Source organism: Nannospalax galili, unplaced genomic scaffold, assembly GCF_000622305.1.
Source record: "Nannospalax galili isolate Female #2095 unplaced genomic scaffold, S.galili_v1.0 scaffold32, whole genome shotgun sequence".
NCBI classification, from domain to species: Eukaryota; Metazoa; Chordata; class Mammalia; order Rodentia; family Spalacidae; genus Nannospalax; species Nannospalax galili.
In genome coordinates, this window is record NW_008335297.1 from 6,021,783 (window position 1) to 6,040,165 (window position 18,383).

At 41.8% G+C, this 18,383-nt stretch overlaps 1 protein-coding gene across 1 annotated transcript in view; it reads left to right on the forward strand.

The window, feature by feature from the left end:
- The window catches only part of Grin2a (glutamate ionotropic receptor NMDA type subunit 2A), a 470,861-nt gene extending 455,537 nt beyond the window's left edge, over positions 1-15,324 (forward strand). The window contains exons 13-14 of the mRNA XM_008829942.1: positions 2,264-2,502; positions 10,682-15,324. Of these exons, the coding sequence (XP_008828164.1) occupies positions 2,264-2,502; positions 10,682-12,478 (2,036 nt within the window). The 3' untranslated portion in view covers positions 12,479-15,324. The remainder of the gene's footprint in view (positions 1-2,263; positions 2,503-10,681) is intronic.
- The last annotated feature ends 3,059 nt before the right edge of the window (positions 15,325-18,383 follow it).

Below are 18,383 nucleotides of genomic sequence, written 5' to 3' on the forward strand. Positions count from 1 at the left end.
TATCTTTACAAATGTTGACACAAGCATCTTCACTATTCAATGTTTACAGAAACTACATATATAATTGCAGAAATTTGGAAGCAATGGAAGAGAACCTCAGTAGGTGAACAAATAAATAAACTGTGTATCCACACCATGGAGCTCAGTGACTCAAAGAATGAGCGATTGATCTAGAAAAAGATAGGGAAGGACTAAAGACGCACGCTACTCAGTTAAAGAAGCCATTATGAAAAGGCTTGCACTGTGTATTTTCAACCATGTGACATTGTAGAAAAGGCAGCACTGTAGATCAGTGATTGTCAAGGTTTGGGAAGAGTTACAGAGAGGAATAGATAATGAAAACAGTAAGATGGGGAGAGTGAATAGTCAAAGTCATAATAGAGATTTTTCATTTTTTATTATTTTTATTTTTTATGTGTATGAGTGTATTGCCTGCATGCATGCTGGGTGCTGAGAATCAAACCCCAGTTCTCTGCAAGAGCAGCCAGTGCTCTTGACCACTGAGCCATTTCTCAGCCCTAGATTTTAATTTTTTATATTTAATTATATATGTGGGGGACACATGTCATAGCACACATCTAGAGGTGAAAGGACAACTTTCAGGAGCCGTTTCTCTCTTCCACCATGTGGATCCCAGGGACTGAACTTAGGTTGTCAGAATTAGCAGTAAGTACTCTTACTTGTTGAACCATCTCACCAGCTCTAGATGAGATTTTTCTTTTTTCAGAATTAAAGCTGTGAGTCATCAGATTGAAAAACCACACTGAGTCTCAAATCTAAATTTCAAAAGTGAATCCACATGTAGACTCTACACCAAAGTCAAAATGAAATTAGAAGCAATTTGAGAGCAGATACAGATCATGCAGCAAGAAATGGCAAGAAGCATCGGCTTTCGGAGCAGTTCAGATCAGACAGAAATTGAGTGATGTCTTCAAAAGGTCCAAGAAATATCATTATTAACATGCACCCTCCTATTCAAACCATTCAAAACTGAGAACAAACCAAAGGAGATACACGCTGATTTCATAAAATTTAAAAAGGGATGTTCTTGCAGAAAACCCAAGTTCGAAACCCAGCACCCACATGGCAGCTAAAAGCTGTCTGTAACTCCAGTTCTAGGGGATCTGACAGTGTCTTCTGTCCTCCACAGGCATTGCACAACATGGGTGCACTTACCTACATGTAGGCAATACACGCATACACACATTTAAAAAAAAAAGAATCAATAAAAACATTTAAAGCGTTTTCTTTAGTTTTCTCCAAATGTCTCATCACATTTAGAGATCATGGGCATACATAATGGAGCCATAATTTACATTTAGCATATATGCCTTCTTTGATGAATGATATTCGTGAGAAAGAATTCTTAAGCCTGAATTATATAGTAAGTGCCAGAGTTTAATGAATATAGACAGTTGGTGTAATTACTAGACATTGATATCAGAGAATTTCATCCTAAGTGGTTATTGGATAAAATGCACATAAAATAGGTGAAATAATATTATGCACACCTCCTTTTTTAGTTCCAATGAAAAATTCACCTGTTCCTTTAATCGCCTATTGAAGTGAGGAGGGTGTTCGGTTTGCAAGGTCATTTAGAGCTGAGGTATCTTTTTTCAACTAAAGTTTTGCATCCTAAATTCATTACTTGTGGGTGAGTTTTTGGAGTAATTTTTGATGTTCTAAATAAATGGGAAAGAAGAAACTAATCTATTTGAGATCTAGTATTTGCCAAGCATTTCCTTAATGACAATCAGCAAAAAATAGCAAAGATATTATTTATGAGACTTAATGTACACTAGGAGTTTTAGAGATTTTACAAATATTGATCTCAGGTGGTCCTTACCACAACTCCGTTTATGCACTTCATACACAGGCAAGCTGTGACTACAAGGTCACACAGCTAGTAAATGGTGACATCAGACTGATGCCTTCCCCCATCAGCATTCATGTCCTGCATGAGCCTGGGTGGGTGTGGTGGTGGGGAAGAGGACAAAGGTAACCGTATGGGAAGAACATAACAATGATCAAATCCAGATCAGGAGCTGTAGCAATTTCACCATACCATCTAATTTTATCCTCCCTGTAAAGATATTAGGAAGCTGTTGTCCTTATCAGTTGAGCAACCAAAGGCCAGCCAAGCTCAGAAACTTACCTTAAGGTCACACTGTTGTAAGTTACTCATTTGTTCCCACCTCAGAAGTGTGGAACCCAAGGCACAGGCTCAGGTCCTCACTGCTTGTGGGTGTTGTGTTCTGTGCAGGTGAGATGGAGGAGCTGGAGACACTGTGGCTCACAGGCATCTGCCACAACGAGAAGAACGAGGTAATGAGCAGCCAGCTGGACATCGACAACATGGCGGGTGTGTTCTACATGCTGGCGGCAGCCATGGCTCTCAGCCTCATCACCTTCATCTGGGAGCATCTCTTCTACTGGAAGCTTCGCTTCTGCTTCACTGGCGTGTGTTCTGATCGGCCCGGGCTGCTCTTCTCTATCAGCAGGGTCAGTACCCCAAATAGCTCCTTCCTGGTGCAGCAGGCAGGAATACCACAGGGATTCCAGAGAATCACACTTTGTGTACTTTTGAAAAATTTTTTATTATTTTCATTTTATGTGTATGAGTGTATTGCCTGCATGTATGTAAGTGCACCCATGTCGTGCAATGCCCTTGGAGGTCAGAAGAGGCTGTTGGATCCCCTGGAACTGGAGTTATAGACAGTTGCTAGCTGCTGGGAATCAAACCCAGGTCCTCTGTAAGAGCAGTCACTGCTCTTAACCGCTGAGCCATCTCTTCAGCCCCCACATTGTGTACTTCTCTCTAGGTCTGCACATCGTCCTTGTTGTCCCCTCCTCCACTCTTCTTAAATGTGTCAAAAGGCATCCAGACTTGGCACGTTCCAAGTCAGGGACTGCATATTGAGAATACTATAGAAACCAGAAAGGGGATGAAAATGGGTACAGCAAGTTGGGCATTAGAAAAATTACATAAATGAAATGAAATGTAACAAATCAGCCCAGGTGCCAAAATGAAAGAACAGTATGGATTGCTGGAGTCTGGAAAGTTCCAAATTTATACCAAAAGGGCAGTCATACTGAGCTACTGCTAAGTATTGTCTTATGTAAATATAAATATAGAGTTAATATTATCAGATATTCTGATTTTCAAAAGAGAAAGCATCATCTGGTTGAGTGCGAAATCTTTCCTTTTTAAATATTAGTAAGTAATTCCATAAAAATTTATATAAGCCAAACAAGTGTTCCTTCAATGACCTCCATAATTAGCTGCCAAATATATCATACAACCCTGCTAACATGCCTAGGCAGGTTGCTACAGTGTAGGAGTCCACTGCAATAGAACACACACAACAAAACAACCTACGTGCAACGCTGTGCAATGTGTATAGACCTCTGAAAACATAGAATGAGCACAGTGCAACAGGACCTGAAATGAGATAGAATGTGCCAAAAGAACATTCACACATGTAAGATAGAAAAACAAAATAATACTCAACCCAACATAAACAGCAGCACAGAAGACACACACTGCAGTCAGCTCATGAGCAATACAGAAATGCATCCTCTCCAGCTGTGCAGTATGGCATGGGCGTGTTGCTGTCGATGCTCATGTGACTCATTCATCAATAGTGGGAATGACCATGGAAGCATTTGTATTTATACAGTTTATATGCCCCATGCAACATATTCTTCTTATTGTTTAATATGCAACCAACCATAAGCTAGAATAGTCCTAGACAAAATTCAAATGCAGAGGATGAGGAAAAAGTAGAGTTTAAGAATATATCCTCTGTCACCAAGTCACAGAGGCAGCACAATGGACAGAAGGCTGGAATCTAAATGGGGTGGTGCTAGTCAAGGCCCTCAGCATTGCACAAGCAAGAACCATCAAATACAAACAACACAAGAAATTTGATACAGTCTATACTCCAAGTTTGTATGTACATGCAATTCAGGTAATATATGTTCACACATGCAATGCAACTTAGTCACTTACCTTCATTATAATAAAAGCACATATGTGCATATTGTTGATGTAGTCTATTATCATCTACCCATCACCTATGTATGAACCATCTTCTTATCATGTATCTTATCTAACAGCTATCATTTATCTATCTAGTCACTCATCTCTCTTCTATCTACCTACTTATCTATCTACAGTCTATCATCTATCTATATCATCTATTAACTACCTATTGTCTATCTATTTACCTATCATATAGCTATCTATCTCAGTCATCTATCATCTGTCACACATCAGTCTATGTGCTGGATAGCTTTGTCAACTTGACACACCTGGGTAGAGGAAGCCTCAATTGGAGAATTGCCAATTCTCCATTGGACTGACCTGTGGTCATGTTTATTGGATATTTTCTTGAGTTTTGAGTCATGTTGGAGGACCCAACCCACTGTGGATGGTGCCACCCCTGGGCAGGTTGTTCTGTATTGTGTAAGAAAGCAGGTTGAGCATGGGCCAGGGGAGCAAGCCAGCAAATAGCTTGTTCCATGGCCTGTGTTCCAGCTCCTGCCTCCAGGTTCCTGCTCTGAATTCCTACTTTAGGCTCCCTCAATGATGAACTGTGAGCCAAATAAATCCTTTCCTCCTCAAGTCGGTATTGGTCAGAGTGTTTTGTCACAGCAATTAAAAGCAAACTAGAACAGTCTATCATCTATCAATCATCTATTATCATCTATCAAACTATCAACCTGTCTATAACATCTGCCTACATCTATATCTAGTGTCACCTATCTATCTACCTACTTATCTATTTATCATCTGTTATTATCTATCATCTATGTATTTATAATATATCTTCTTATCCTTTTGTTTATCTACTTATTCATTTCCCATCTTAATAGTAAAAATATCTAGTTTTATATGCTGCTGTTTATTGTGGAAAATGAAATATTCATTTAAAATGAATATGTGTATTCTGAGCACTAGCTGACTTTTAAGAACTTTGGAGATTCAAAGGTACACATTAGCTTAGTGAGGAAGATTTATTTTCTCCATTCAATTGCACTCCAAACTTGGGTTCTATGTAAATACATATTTTCTAATTAGCTTGATGGCATCTAAACACACAAATTGCTTAAAAATAACAAAGTACATGTATATAGCTAGGTATTATGCCAACTTTAAGCTAATTCTCCCAGCCAATTATTAAAGGCTTTTCATATCCAAATGGCTCTGGGATTATCCGTTGCATTTGCTTGTCTATCCCGCTTGTTTTTGGAGCAGCCAGCCAAGTTAGTAGGATCATCATTATGAGAAATGAACTGAATCTTGCATCCTTTCCAAGCTTCTTACAGGATGGGAACCGAGAGAAACTAGGGAATGCAGGAGCAGCTTCACTGTTGTTGCTACGTGGCTGACTGGAATTTGAACTTCTCTCCCTCTCCCCAGGGAAGGGGGACCCCTAATGCTGTGGGAACAATGGAGAGGCTTTGAGGCACCGTTGATGCTATATTCTCAAAGGCCTCAAGATTCCCACTTGAGTAATGGCTTTCCTTCTCCCCCAGTACTATTTGTCTTTTAAAATCAGTGCAGCCTGGTGAGTATGAATAAGAAGGCCCCATTCTTTGCACTCCCCTGCCTCTTTCATGTATTAGAGAAGCTCGCAGTAGGCTCAGCCCTGGTGCTGTATGCATCAGGGCTCTAGATTGCTGCCAAAGGGGGGAAAAACTTCTACTTTCAGACCAAAGGCTACCAGGACTTCCTAAACCCCCCACCTTTGTCCCCTCACAAGTATGTCACCTTGCATGTGTGCTAGCTCACTCAGCAAAAAGACTGCACACTGAGACAAGTGCATTCAAACCCAACCTACAGTGGGGAGTTCCCAGCAATGGCAAATTGCACCTACTGTGTAGATAATGGCTGGGGACAGATGTTTCCTGTGTTGTCTCTGCTCATCACAACTCCCTATGAGATTGGCTTGATCACATTCATCTTCTGGATGGGGCCCCAAGGGTTAGAATGAGGCATTTTTTATCTCATCTTACTTTTCCTTGAAATTATCAGGGCTCTTCTCATTTCATCCATCAGGCCATAAAAGGGCATATTGAGCTGGGAAGATGGGTCAGTTAGTAAAGTACTTGTCTTGAAAGCATGAGGTCCTGAGTTCAATCCTCAGAACCTATACTGGAAAAAAAAATACAAACAAAACAAAACAACAACAACAACCAGGTTTGTAATCCTAATACCAGGAAGGCAGAGACAGACAGATCCCTAGGGCTCCCTGGCCTCCACTTTAGCATATTTGGTGAGTTTAGGCCAATAAAAGACTGCCTCAAAAAACAAAAACAAAAAGTAGGTGGGCAGCTCCTGAGGAGAGACACCCGATGTTATTCTCTGGCCTCCACACATACGCACACACACAGAGCATGCTCTGTTTGTAACATAGTTGGGCCACATGCAGTAGCAAACTTCAGAGCTTAGACCTCTTTGAAAGGGTGCTGATCCACGATGCTCTGATACGTATATTTCTACCAAGGGAGGTGTCTCCTGAACAGAGGATGGATCTCTTAGTCACCAGCTCTTTTACAGCAAAATGACCATGAAGGCTTAGACAGAAAGCAATCACCACGGAGTAGGCACACATAGCCCTCCTTGTGGGCTCTGTGTCTCTGAGAAGCTCCTGGAAAATTCAACACAGATTCCAACTTGACACACATGCATCCCTGGTACTGCCAAGAGAGATAACGAGAGCTCAAAGAAGACAGTTATTAAGGCCTGGAACCAAGCTTCTCCCATCGCTGTCCCTTACACAAATGCATCTTCTAGTCTGCGAAATGTTCTTTAGTTTCCTCTCCAAAATATTTCCCCTCACATTAATAAATTTCTCATTCTCTCCAGCCAAAAGAACTATGTTGAGTGTCTCCTGAAAAGTGAGTAAAGGGAGACTTAGTAAAACTAAACCCGGGGGATAGGAACTGCAGCTGCTCTAATGAGACAGAATGAAAGATACTTCTTCTAACCCTCCATGAAGACCAACAGAAGTCAGTCATTTTAGGGATCCACCCAGGCTAGAAGGGACCAAGGAAAGTAGAGCCCTTGCCCCACTGAAGATGTTTTTAGGAGTCTAGGGGAGCAAAACAAATTGTCCAGAATATGTGGATCCCACTGAGAGGGCACATTTTTTTCCATAGTTCATAGAATGTTATCGAGATCTATGAGTAACAGAGAAGAGAAAATAGAGAAATGGCTACACAGGGAAGGAGGAAACTCCAGCCTGGGATTTATTTGGCTCCATAGGTAGGGGTTGGCTTGCCTTGCTAACTAGAAAACCAAAGCAGCTTTCCAGAAAAACTCAGTAGCAGCGACATGTAGCACGCACCTTCTCTGCAGTTCTGACAAGATGAGCATTGTGCTTTCACCTGGTGTGCATGGAAAAAATAACATAAAACAGACCAGAGGTGACTAGACAGCTTATCCAGTCATTATTTTAACCTTGCCTTTGTACTCGCCAGAGGAGGATATGATTCCCATTTCACAGCTGGGAAAATAGGGTAAGAGTTTCTCCAAAGTCACAAAGCTAATGAATGATGGAGCTGGAACGCAAGTCCACTGGCCTCTCACCCATCTTGTTATTTCCCTCCCCACCCACATCTGTTGTAAGATGGATCAACTCAGATGGAGGATACTGTTGTGAAAACCTGAGGCTAGGCTGATCCCATTACGTTGCCTCTGCTCTGTGGTCCCACCAGGCAGGTCAACTGCTTACCTATCTTATATCAGTCCCAGGGAAACCAGGGAGGAAGAGGAAGCTGCAGCAACCTCCTTGACGTTTCCTGCATCACAGATCAACTCTGACGATGAGTGTGAGCTTCCACCAAACACAGTCAGCAGTTCAACCTAGTAGAAGGAAGCATGTTGCTCCGAAGGTGACCAGTGCAAAGAAGTCTTTCCATTCTCCTGAAGGATCTTGTTAGAATAAAATTGCCAGTTTAGAGAGAAGAGTTAAGACTACCTTTTCCACAACATGCAAGGGGAGGAGACAGATTTCAGCTGATTCTGACATACAGGGAACACTGACTTTTCACCCATAGGAGTGGAACCCCTCTAGACCTGATATAAGGATTACTGAATGGAAGGGGTATACTAATATGTCAGGTTCTGTAAAATGCGCGGCATGTTTGCGTGTTTCAAATATTCCCGGTCTGAGTTTCCAGCAGCCCTGGAAGCAAGGGAGGAAGTATGTGTTTATGACAAGATAGTCAACCACTCAGGACACAGATAAAAAGACTGAAAAGAAGGAAAGGAGGAAGAGGGAGGGAGGAAGGGAGGAAAGAAGGCAGGGAAGAGAGGGAGGGAGGAGGGAAGGAAGGAAAAGAGAGAAGGAGGGAGGGAAAGAGGGAAGGAAGGGATAGGAAGGAACAAAGGATGGAAGGGAGGAAGGGAGGAAGGAAGTAAAGAAAGAAGGAAGGAATAGAAGGGAGGAAGGAAAGAAGAAGGAAGGAGAGAAAGAGTAGGCACGCTGTCAGCCCCACGCGGGTGCTGTACTTGGGAACCTTAACCACAAAGCAGAGATTGAGAGGACCCAAGCAAAATATACTCAAACTCCCAGTGGTTGGATTTCCTGCTTAGCATTCGGGGAAGGGGTAGAAACTGTCTTTAGAAGGTAAAGCGCAGCTGTGAAAACAAGCTAAGGTTCCACAATTTCAAGAGTATTCCACACAGGCTAAGCTCTGCAGTTCTCTGAGCATCCCTCTGGGAGTTAAGCTAGTGTCTGCCATGGGGGTCAGTGGACCCACCCTGATCAGAGTCCACACATAAACTTTCCTCATGCTTTATGCCGAAGTCAGCAACAGCTGCTGAATCTGCCTTGCAAATCCCTTCTTAGGATGGCTTCCTGGCGGTCTGGGAAGGAAGGGGGTGGATTCAATTCTGTAGGCTTAATCCAATTGCTTACTTTAGGTATGGCTGCCAAAATCTGCATATGGGTAGGGAAAAGCCAGGAGGCCACAGATTCAAAGGTTATTGACATTCTGGGAGTCCAAATCAAGAGATCATCCCTTGAGAACAGCAAAACAACTTCTTTTACCTAAAAATTGTTTTTTTGTTTTTTTTTTTAAGAAAAGAAAAAAGCATGAAAAATGAGGAGACTTAAAGATAGGTGTGGTCATATCTCCATTTCCCAGGATTCCTTGATATCATTAGTTCCCTGGATGTATTTAAAGGCATGTCACCAGGCCTATCAAAAAATCTAGTTCTAATTGCATTGAACGAACAAGAAGTCCAAGAGAATGGCTACAGCCTCACACCATGTCTCTCTCTTTCCCTTGGGCACTGAGGCGGTGTCCATCTCAGGCTGATATTCCCAAATGAGATCAAGACTTGTCCCTAAACTCCTCCCACCTGAGCATCTATATCTACCCCTCAGTGGAAAGCGTGATTTCCCTCACACCGACTTCATCCTTTCTTATCTTTATTTCATTTCTTTTTCTTTCTTTTCCTTTCTTCTTCTTCTTCTTCTTCTTCTTCTTCTTCTTCTTCTTCTTCTTCTTCTTCTTCTTCTTCTTCTTCTTCTTCTTCTTCTTTTTTGGTTTTAAGACGGTCTCACTATACAGACCAAGCTAGCTTTGAATTTATAATATTCCTGACAGCCTCTTGAGTGCTGGGATTACAGGCCTGCGCCAATTTGCCTGACTGTTCCTTCCTTTAGGGTAGTCAGTGTACCCATTGAGGGGAGATTTTCTGATTGACTTCTTGCATGGATCACATGCCTTTCATTGCTAGCTTCGGCACAAGGGTAGAAGTAATTCAGGTAATTTGTGGAAAGGATGAATCATTGCTGATCTCTTCATGCTGATTTGTTTGTCATGAGCCAGTTTTCTAGTATTTAAACTTCAGAGATGATGTGGGAACCTCCAACGAGAGTCTGAGCTGGTTCTGGGTTTGGGGCAGGCCAGTAAAATATCTTTATGTGCCACTGTGGAGGTACAAAGGTGTTGATGGTTATAGAAGTATCAACTGACACCAGTTCTCAAACTCCATGTGTGACTGTTTGCAAAGGTGTCAAATCATCTTGGGTCAGGCCAATAAGATAAAGCTGATCATTTTGTGGCTTTTCTCTGGGACATGTAAACAAACATCTCTTCGCCCTAGGCACCGAGGGCAGATCAGAGAAACGACTCCATCCAAGTCTAATTTAGTAAAACCATTGAGTTTATTGGGTTACTTGAAGATTATGGGTGAGGGGTTACTTACAGGAGCAGGGATGACCCAAAGGCAGCTGCATCACCAAAAAGCCCACTTAGTATGGGTGACAACTGATGAAATTTGCATTGGGGAAGCTTCCTGCACCACCCGCAGGCAGCTCTACTAATCAGAGCTTCCTCTCCCCAGTAATCTTTACTGTTTGTATAACCTTGGGGGAGGGACCTTGTGGATCTTATAAGATTCAGGAGATTCCTCCTAAGTTTTGTTTACTTCCTAAGTAATGGCATGTTTCAATTTGGAAGAAAGAGCTATACTGCACTGATGCATTACAATCTGTCTCATGTATTGAATGAAAATAACCAGGATTCAGAATGAATTTCATAATTTCTCCAGGGTTCCCACAAGAAATGTGTGTCTCACCTTTATAGGTAAGGCTCAGGTCAGTTGTGACTTGACACTAATATCTGCTGCTGATGAGTGTTTTGTGTTCCTCCCTCACAGGGCATCTACAGTTGCATCCACGGAGTGCACATTGAAGAAAAGAAGAAATCCCCAGACTTCAATCTGACTGGGTCACAGAGCAATATGCTAAAGCTCCTTCGGTCAGCAAAGAACATTTCAAACATGTCCAACATGAACTCCTCAAGAATGGACTCACCCAAAAGAACTGCTGACTTCATCCAAAGAGGGTCCCTTATCATGGACATGGTTTCGGACAAGGGGAATCTGATATACTCAGACAACAGGTCCTTCCAGGGGAAGGACAGCATTTTTGGGGACAACATGAATGAACTCCAAACATTTGTGGCCAATAGGCACAAGGATAACCTCAGTAACTATGTGTTCCAAGGACAACACCCTCTCACTCTCAATGAGTCCAATCCTAACACCGTAGAGGTGGCTGTCAGCACGGAATCCAAAGGAAACTCCCGACCACGGCAGCTTTGGAAGAAATCCATGGAGTCTCTACGCCAGGATTCTCTGAACCAGAACCCAGTCTCCCAGAGGGATGAAAAGACTGCAGAGAACAGGACTCATTCCCTAAAGAGTCCCAGGTATCTTCCAGAAGAGGTGGCCCACTCTGACATTTCAGAAACTTCCAGCCGGGCCACATGCCACAGGGAACCTGATAATAATAAGAACCACAAGACCAAGGATAATTTTAAAAGATCAATGGCCTCCAAATACCCCAAGGACTGTAGCGAAGTTGAACGTACCTACCTGAAAACCAAAGCAAGCTCCCCCAGGGATAAGATCTACACCATTGATGGTGAGAAGGAGCCCAGTTTCCACTTAGATCCTCCACAATTTGTTGAGAATATAGCCCTCCCTGAGAATGTGGGCTTCCCAGATACTTACCAGGATCACAATGAGAACTTCCGCAAGGGAGACTCCACCCTGCCCATGAACAGGAACCCCCTACACAATGAAGATGGGCTTCCCAACAACGACCAGTATAAACTCTATGCCAAGCATTTCACCTTGAAAGACAAGGGTTCCCCTCACAGTGAGGGCAGTGATCGATACAGGCAGAACTCCACACACTGCAGAAGCTGCCTTTCAAACCTGCCCACCTATTCAGGCCACTTTACCATGAGGTCTCCTTTCAAGTGTGATGCCTGTCTGCGGATGGGGAACCTCTATGACATTGATGAAGACCAGATGCTTCAGGAGACAGGCAATCCGGCTACCCAGGACGTCTACCAGCAAGACTGGTCACAGAACAACACCCTCCAGTTGCAGAAGAACAAGCTGAGGATCAGCCGACAGCATTCCTATGATAACATTCTTGACAAACCCAGGGAGATAGACCTTAGCAGGCCCTCCCGGAGCATAAGCCTCAAGGACAGGGAACGGCTACTGGAGGGCAATTTATATGGGAGCCTGTTCAGTGTCCCCTCAAGCAAACTCTTGGGGAACAAAAGCTCTCTTTTCCCCCAAGGTCTGGAGGACAGCAAAAGAAGCAAGTCTCTCTTGCCAGACCACACCTCCGATAACCCTTTCCTCCACACCTACGGGGATGACCAACGCTTAGTTATTGGGAGATGTCCCTCGGACCCTTACAAACACTCACTGTCATCACAGGCAGTAAATGACAGCTATCTTCGATCATCCTTGAGGTCAACAGCATCATATTGCTCCAGGGACAGTCGGGGCCACAGCGATGTGTATATTTCAGAGCATGTTATGCCTTATGCTGCCAATAAGAATAATATGTACTCTACCCCCAGGGTTTTAAACTCCTGCAGCAATAGACGCGTGTACAAGAAAATGCCTAGTATCGAATCTGATGTTTAAAAATCTTCCATTAATGTTTTATCTATAGGGAAACATGTGGAATGGCCATCGTTCTGGAGGGTAAATGTTGGATGTCCAATAGCACCCTGCTAGGAGGAAGAAGACTTAGGGAGGTACTTTTTTGTTGGCTCTTTTTGCACATGGCTCCATGCCATAATCTTCCACTCAAGGAATCTTGTTAGGTGTGCACTGAGCACATAACAGAGAGGTGAGTTCTTAACCAAAAAAGAAATATGGGCAAGTCTCCTAGACATGCCTGTTGGGTATGTTGGCAATAGTGGTATATTGGATGGTGACAGTGATGTTATGATTTCCTATATTCCAAATTCCAGGAAGATAATCCACCATGTAATTTCCCCATCAGAAATGCCTCCTGATTTCTCTAATACAGAATAAGCAATATGGTATGCATGTAAGTCTGACACAGATAATAAGACAGTTAAGAATGCATCTGCACTGTAGTGAGATTGACATGTGCAAGGATTAAGAAGTTTGGCTTGTAACAGTTCTCAGCTTTCTTGTTATGCCTTCCATCACCACCTAGGCCCAGCTCCCAAGAAGTCCAGGCTCCCTGCCCCAAAAGAATAGCAAGTCAGTGTGTTCATGGTACCCATGCTGCTTTCATTACAGTCTGTCCCCAGGATGCCTCTGGAGAAAAAAAAGCCACAGGGACTCTCAGGCAGAGAGCTACAGGAGTCTCTTTGGCTGTTATTGTATGTGTAGCTCTCCCCCTCAGCTTCAGTGGTCTTGTCCAGAGCTGTACAAACTAACACATTTGTGTCTTTGATATCTAAGCGTGGATCTTCTGTCTATGACATAGTGGCTGTTGTAGCTTATCCTGAAGACTCTTATGTTTGTAAATTTGCGTTCCCTCCCTTCTGGTGATGACTCAGGGTTGTATAGTATCTCTTACCCAACCCCTTCCAGAGTAATTGTAACTTGTCTGTCCCCAAACAGCCATGGTGGTGTCTAATTAGCTGTGTGTTGCTGTTCCCAGAGTTGCTAATACGGTGACATGTGCCAGCAGCCATATGTATACTGTGATCTGTAAGAAGTGCCATGCCATCTGTCTGCCCAAGGCTAGCATGGCTCTATGTTTCTCTTCCTTAATGTCAGGAAATGCTCTTGGACACTTATTTCTACCCAAACCTCCTCAAATAAAAAGCCTTCAAGCATTAAAGCCGCTCATGCATCTACCCTGAGCACCCTTGAAACTTTGGGTAAACTAAGTAAGATAAGTGATTTCTCTCTTCTGAAATATTCACTTTTTTGGCAAACCTCTTCCCCAGCACCAACAGAAATAGATGAAAACTCTTCAATGCATTTGTCATTCCTGAGTCCCTGCCTGATCTTATTCTTGGTCTACTCAAACCTGTGCATGTATGATATGGAAGACAGTCATTATTTTGAAAAAGTTGGAGACAGTGAGGGGATTGTTCATGAATGGAAAATATCTTAGCATCATACCTGTCACACTTAAAAAATGACCCAAAATATAGTTCTGGTATCTGATTAGAACAGGATTTTTCAACTGCAAAATTTAAATATCATAAAGAAGCAAATAATATGAACTAAACATTTTATGTTCCTTCTCTACTGATTGGTATATTTTCAATACATTTATGTCCTTGAAATAGTTTGGCTAGCTGGACATGATGTTTTGTAGGGGACTTCAGTCCAGTTGGTGACGTGCTCGTGTGAAGGAGTCTAGCCATTTCCTGCTTTTCTTTTTCCTGAAATTTGATTTGGGGGTCTCGAAGATGGGGACAGAGTGGCAGGTTGAAAAATGATCCTGTATTTTTTTCCTCATGGTGTGCTCTATTTCATAGGTGGTATTTTCCTGTAATCGAGCAGGTGGCGGGGAAGATTCTCTTAGAGCTTGAGAATGCATTGAATGAAGTTATCTGTGGGAAAGTGCAGCTGACAAGCAATATTCCTACAATGATGAAAAGTGATTGCGATAAATTTGAGTGCCAGTGACAAAGCAGCAGAGGGAGGCGTGGGGGTGAGGACATCTTTCCTTTTGTCTTCAAAATACAGAAGGGGCTAAGGTGGTGCCCATGACAGATAAGCCTAAAAATTATATCTTCTTTTCTTTCTTGGATCCTATATCTTTTGCCGCCCCCAAATCCCAGCAATAGAGAAACCTAGATTTTAAAACCTGTAAAAGTCACCCCAATTTCTGATCTTAAATTTAACTTTCTGTGTATGTGGAGTCTTTTAGCTCCTTCTGTCTTTGCTTTCTCGTTGCATTCCAGACCTGCATTTCTCCTGCCAGGTCCACTGCCCTGTCCTCTCAGATCTGCCTGGATGGACATGGAATGATTTAAAGAGGTCTCCCTAGAATACAGAACAGTGACATGCCATAAATTCAAAGAACTTTCTGTTTGCCTCAGAAGTCCTTGAAACCCAGGGAGCCATCAAATGCCACAGAATCTCTAGGAAGAGTGCAAATCACCACACATCAAAACCCCTTCTATTAATAACAATGCTATTTTTATTATTAACCCCATGTGTGCCTGGTAAAGAAATTAAAATGAGGCTTTTGGAAGAACCAATCATATAATGGGAACGAATACATTTTTTAAATACAAAGTTTTTTCAGAAAATAAGTCATTGGTAGTTAGGGGCTGTGTAGTAAACACTTCCTTTTCCTCCTTCACTAATTCAGTGACTCTTAAATGTTATGATTTGAAGGAAGAAAATCTGCCACTGATGAGATGATCAGTTTCCCAGTGAAAGATAATCCTGTAGACCTATTTAATGGTAGTCCAAATGAATTCCATTCTTTGCAAAAACTAATACTAGGGTTGGGCATGGTGGCACACGCCTTTAATTTCACCACTCAGGAGACAGAGGCAGGCTAATCTCTGTGAGATCAAGGCCAGCCTGGTTTACATAATGAGTTCCAGGTGAAGTCAGCTGGAACTACAAGGAGACCCTGTCTCAAAAAACCAATAGTAGTAGTAGTAGTAATAATAATAATAATAATAATAATAATAATAGGAATGTAGTGCTCATGCCAAATGGCACCTAAACAGGAAACCATGATCATTTACAGAGTGTTCCTGTGCTAAATCCAGACTCTGAGATCTTAGATCTGCTGTTGCCAAGAAGCCAGTACCTCTGCACCAAAATGCTTGAATTTTCCCTGACATGAACCAGGCTGCCATCCACAGTAATTTCAACAGCTTCAAGTGATTTTCTCCTTTTGGAAAAGACTAACTGGTCCTCAGACAGAACACCTGGATCCAAACAGTCAGGCTTCCACCTTTGCACATGCAACTGATTTAAAATACCCTGCATAAGAAAGGCTGCCAGGGCATGACCCCCTGACTCTGCCAAACCTCAATGTTCTAGAAAATATTTCCATTGTTCTTAAATCTATAAATTTTTAGGTCACTTCTGGTTTCGATGTTGCAAGAAAACAAGTCCCCAGCTAAATAGCGACTATTTCATGTTACATGCTTGGTTTTCCCTTCCCTGCCTCTCAGGGTACTTGAGAAGACTTAATATTTAGTTTTTCTAGTGGAAGCATTAAAATTCATCCATTGCAGCAAAATCTGTCAAATCAATTCACGCTTATTTTCTGGGGAGAGCAAAAGAAAATTACACCTTGTTTACAAATGAAATAGTTTCATTTAAATGGGACGTTAGCCAAGGCGGTTAATTAGTCAAAAGATCCACAGTAGTCACACAGTCACACGTTGTTATTCTATTTGATGTGTCTACTGCTGATGTGTATTTAATATTCTGCATCTTTCTCAGGAAGTGACAAATGCCCTGAATTCTTTGCAAATAGAATTGCTAATGAAAAAGAAAAGTTGGTGTTAATTCAATGGTGATTAAAAATTTATCTCCTTTAAACCTAAAAAGTGAAGCTTTAATAATCAGTTGTCATATCAATAAATACACTGCCCTGAAATCCCTTGCAGTTTAAGACTTAAATAAATACTAATTTGAGAAACCTAAATATCTTTCAGAGGAGCTGAATATATTTGTTAACACGATGCACATTCCTGTATTGTTTCTTTGTACAGAGCTGTTGTGCGTGGATCCTTGAGAAAGGGACATAAGTTATTTCCAAGTTAAAATTAGTTTGTACTAACCATGGCTATAATAGACCTAACTGAACTTCAGTAAGTATAATTTTAAAAGGAGGAAGCAAAGTTTATCAGTCAATATGTAATATTAATTCAGAATTCTATAGAAGATCCCTCCTCCTTCCAAAAGCATTGCTTACTTTTACTTCAGTCAAAATTTGGGGCCAGACAATGGCTCAGTGGTTAAGAGGTCTCACTGTTCTTACAGAGGGTCCAGATTTGGTTCTCAGCATCCACATTGGGTGGCCCACAACTGCTTGTAACTCCAGTTTCAGAGGATTCGATGCCCTCTTCTGGTCTCTGCAGGTACACACACACACACACACACACACACACAGACATACACATACATGCAAATAAAAATAAAGAATAAGTATATAAAAAACCTATAACAAAATCATTTCAAACATGAAATATTAAAAGCATATTTACCCTCTGAAAATCAGAAATATGACAATGGTAGCCACCATCATTTAACATATGAAGTTCTATTCAACCCTGTCATAGAGGTTCTAGGTAGCTCAATACGTGATTAAGAGAAAGGTTATAGAGCTGGGCATGGTGGCACAAACTTTAGTCCAGTACTCAGGAAGCAGAGGCAGGAGGATCTCTGTGAGTTTGAGACCAGCCTGGTGTATACATATAAATAATTAAATAAATTTTTGGCCTTATCCAGATACTTTCCTCTTCTTTTGGTTAAATAGGACTGAAAGCACTCATTGAGAGTTTATGTGAGATCTCTATTTGAAAAACTTGCTACTATGGAGTTGTCCTCTTCAATTCAGCCTCTTTCCTTGTACTGTGTTCATCTCTAATTGTCTCTGACGAGATCAGACTGCTACAGATCAGAGATGATCAAATGCACTTCTGTGAGTACTGTTGCTCATGTACACATGTATATACTATACATGCTTGATTTCTAAAATTCACACTAAGTGTATTATTCAAATACACCTGTACATACTGTAAAGTTTATGTTAAAATTTAACAGTGGTGATGGTGATGGTGTGAGTATGTGGAAAGCCTACTCTGGTTGTTTTGATTGGAGGATATCTGTGTAGAGAAGGCACTATATTATTTTAAATCTCAGTTTTAGGGATGATGACAGGGCTCAAGAGGATTTAAGCACTGGTGTTATTGACTCCTTCAAAAACAAAACTCTGCGGAGAGGGGTAATATATGCTGCTCATAGTTACTTTTCAATATGATGCTGATGTGGATTTCCATGTAAAGTTATTTGTAAATGCATCAAAAGGCAAATGTTTCCTATTTAAATTCCTTCTCTCCCTCTTTACTCTTTCTGTGCCGAGAAATACTCTCGGTAAGTACAAGATGCCTGTGGAGAAGGATCTTAGATTACATAGACTTTGTGGAATAACATTAAGACTTGGGGGGAGGGGGAAGGAAATGAGAAGGTAATGGGTGACAAGGGACAGTAATTGTCTAAGGTAAAATCAGAAAGCTTGGGGGCTGGGGCTGGAACCCAGGACTCCACTGTCTGATTTCTGGCTTGGTTCCCTTTACCAGGCTGATATGTCTCCAGGTTTTCTTTAGGAAGACATTCCTGAGTTCTTCAGGCATAAGATAGAGAACCCCATGTAACTGACCTGGTTTTCTTTGCCTCCTGTCCTGTGCAGATCCAAGCATCACTCTTTGATTTTGGGTTTTCTTTAAGCTCTTTTGCAATCCCTCATTTTCTCAGGGTCCTGGAGAATAAAGGACCTTTCTTCAGGGAGCTTTTCTCTAGAAAGGATCAACAAAGGATACAGTTTAAACCCTCAAACCAAAGATGACAGCTTGCA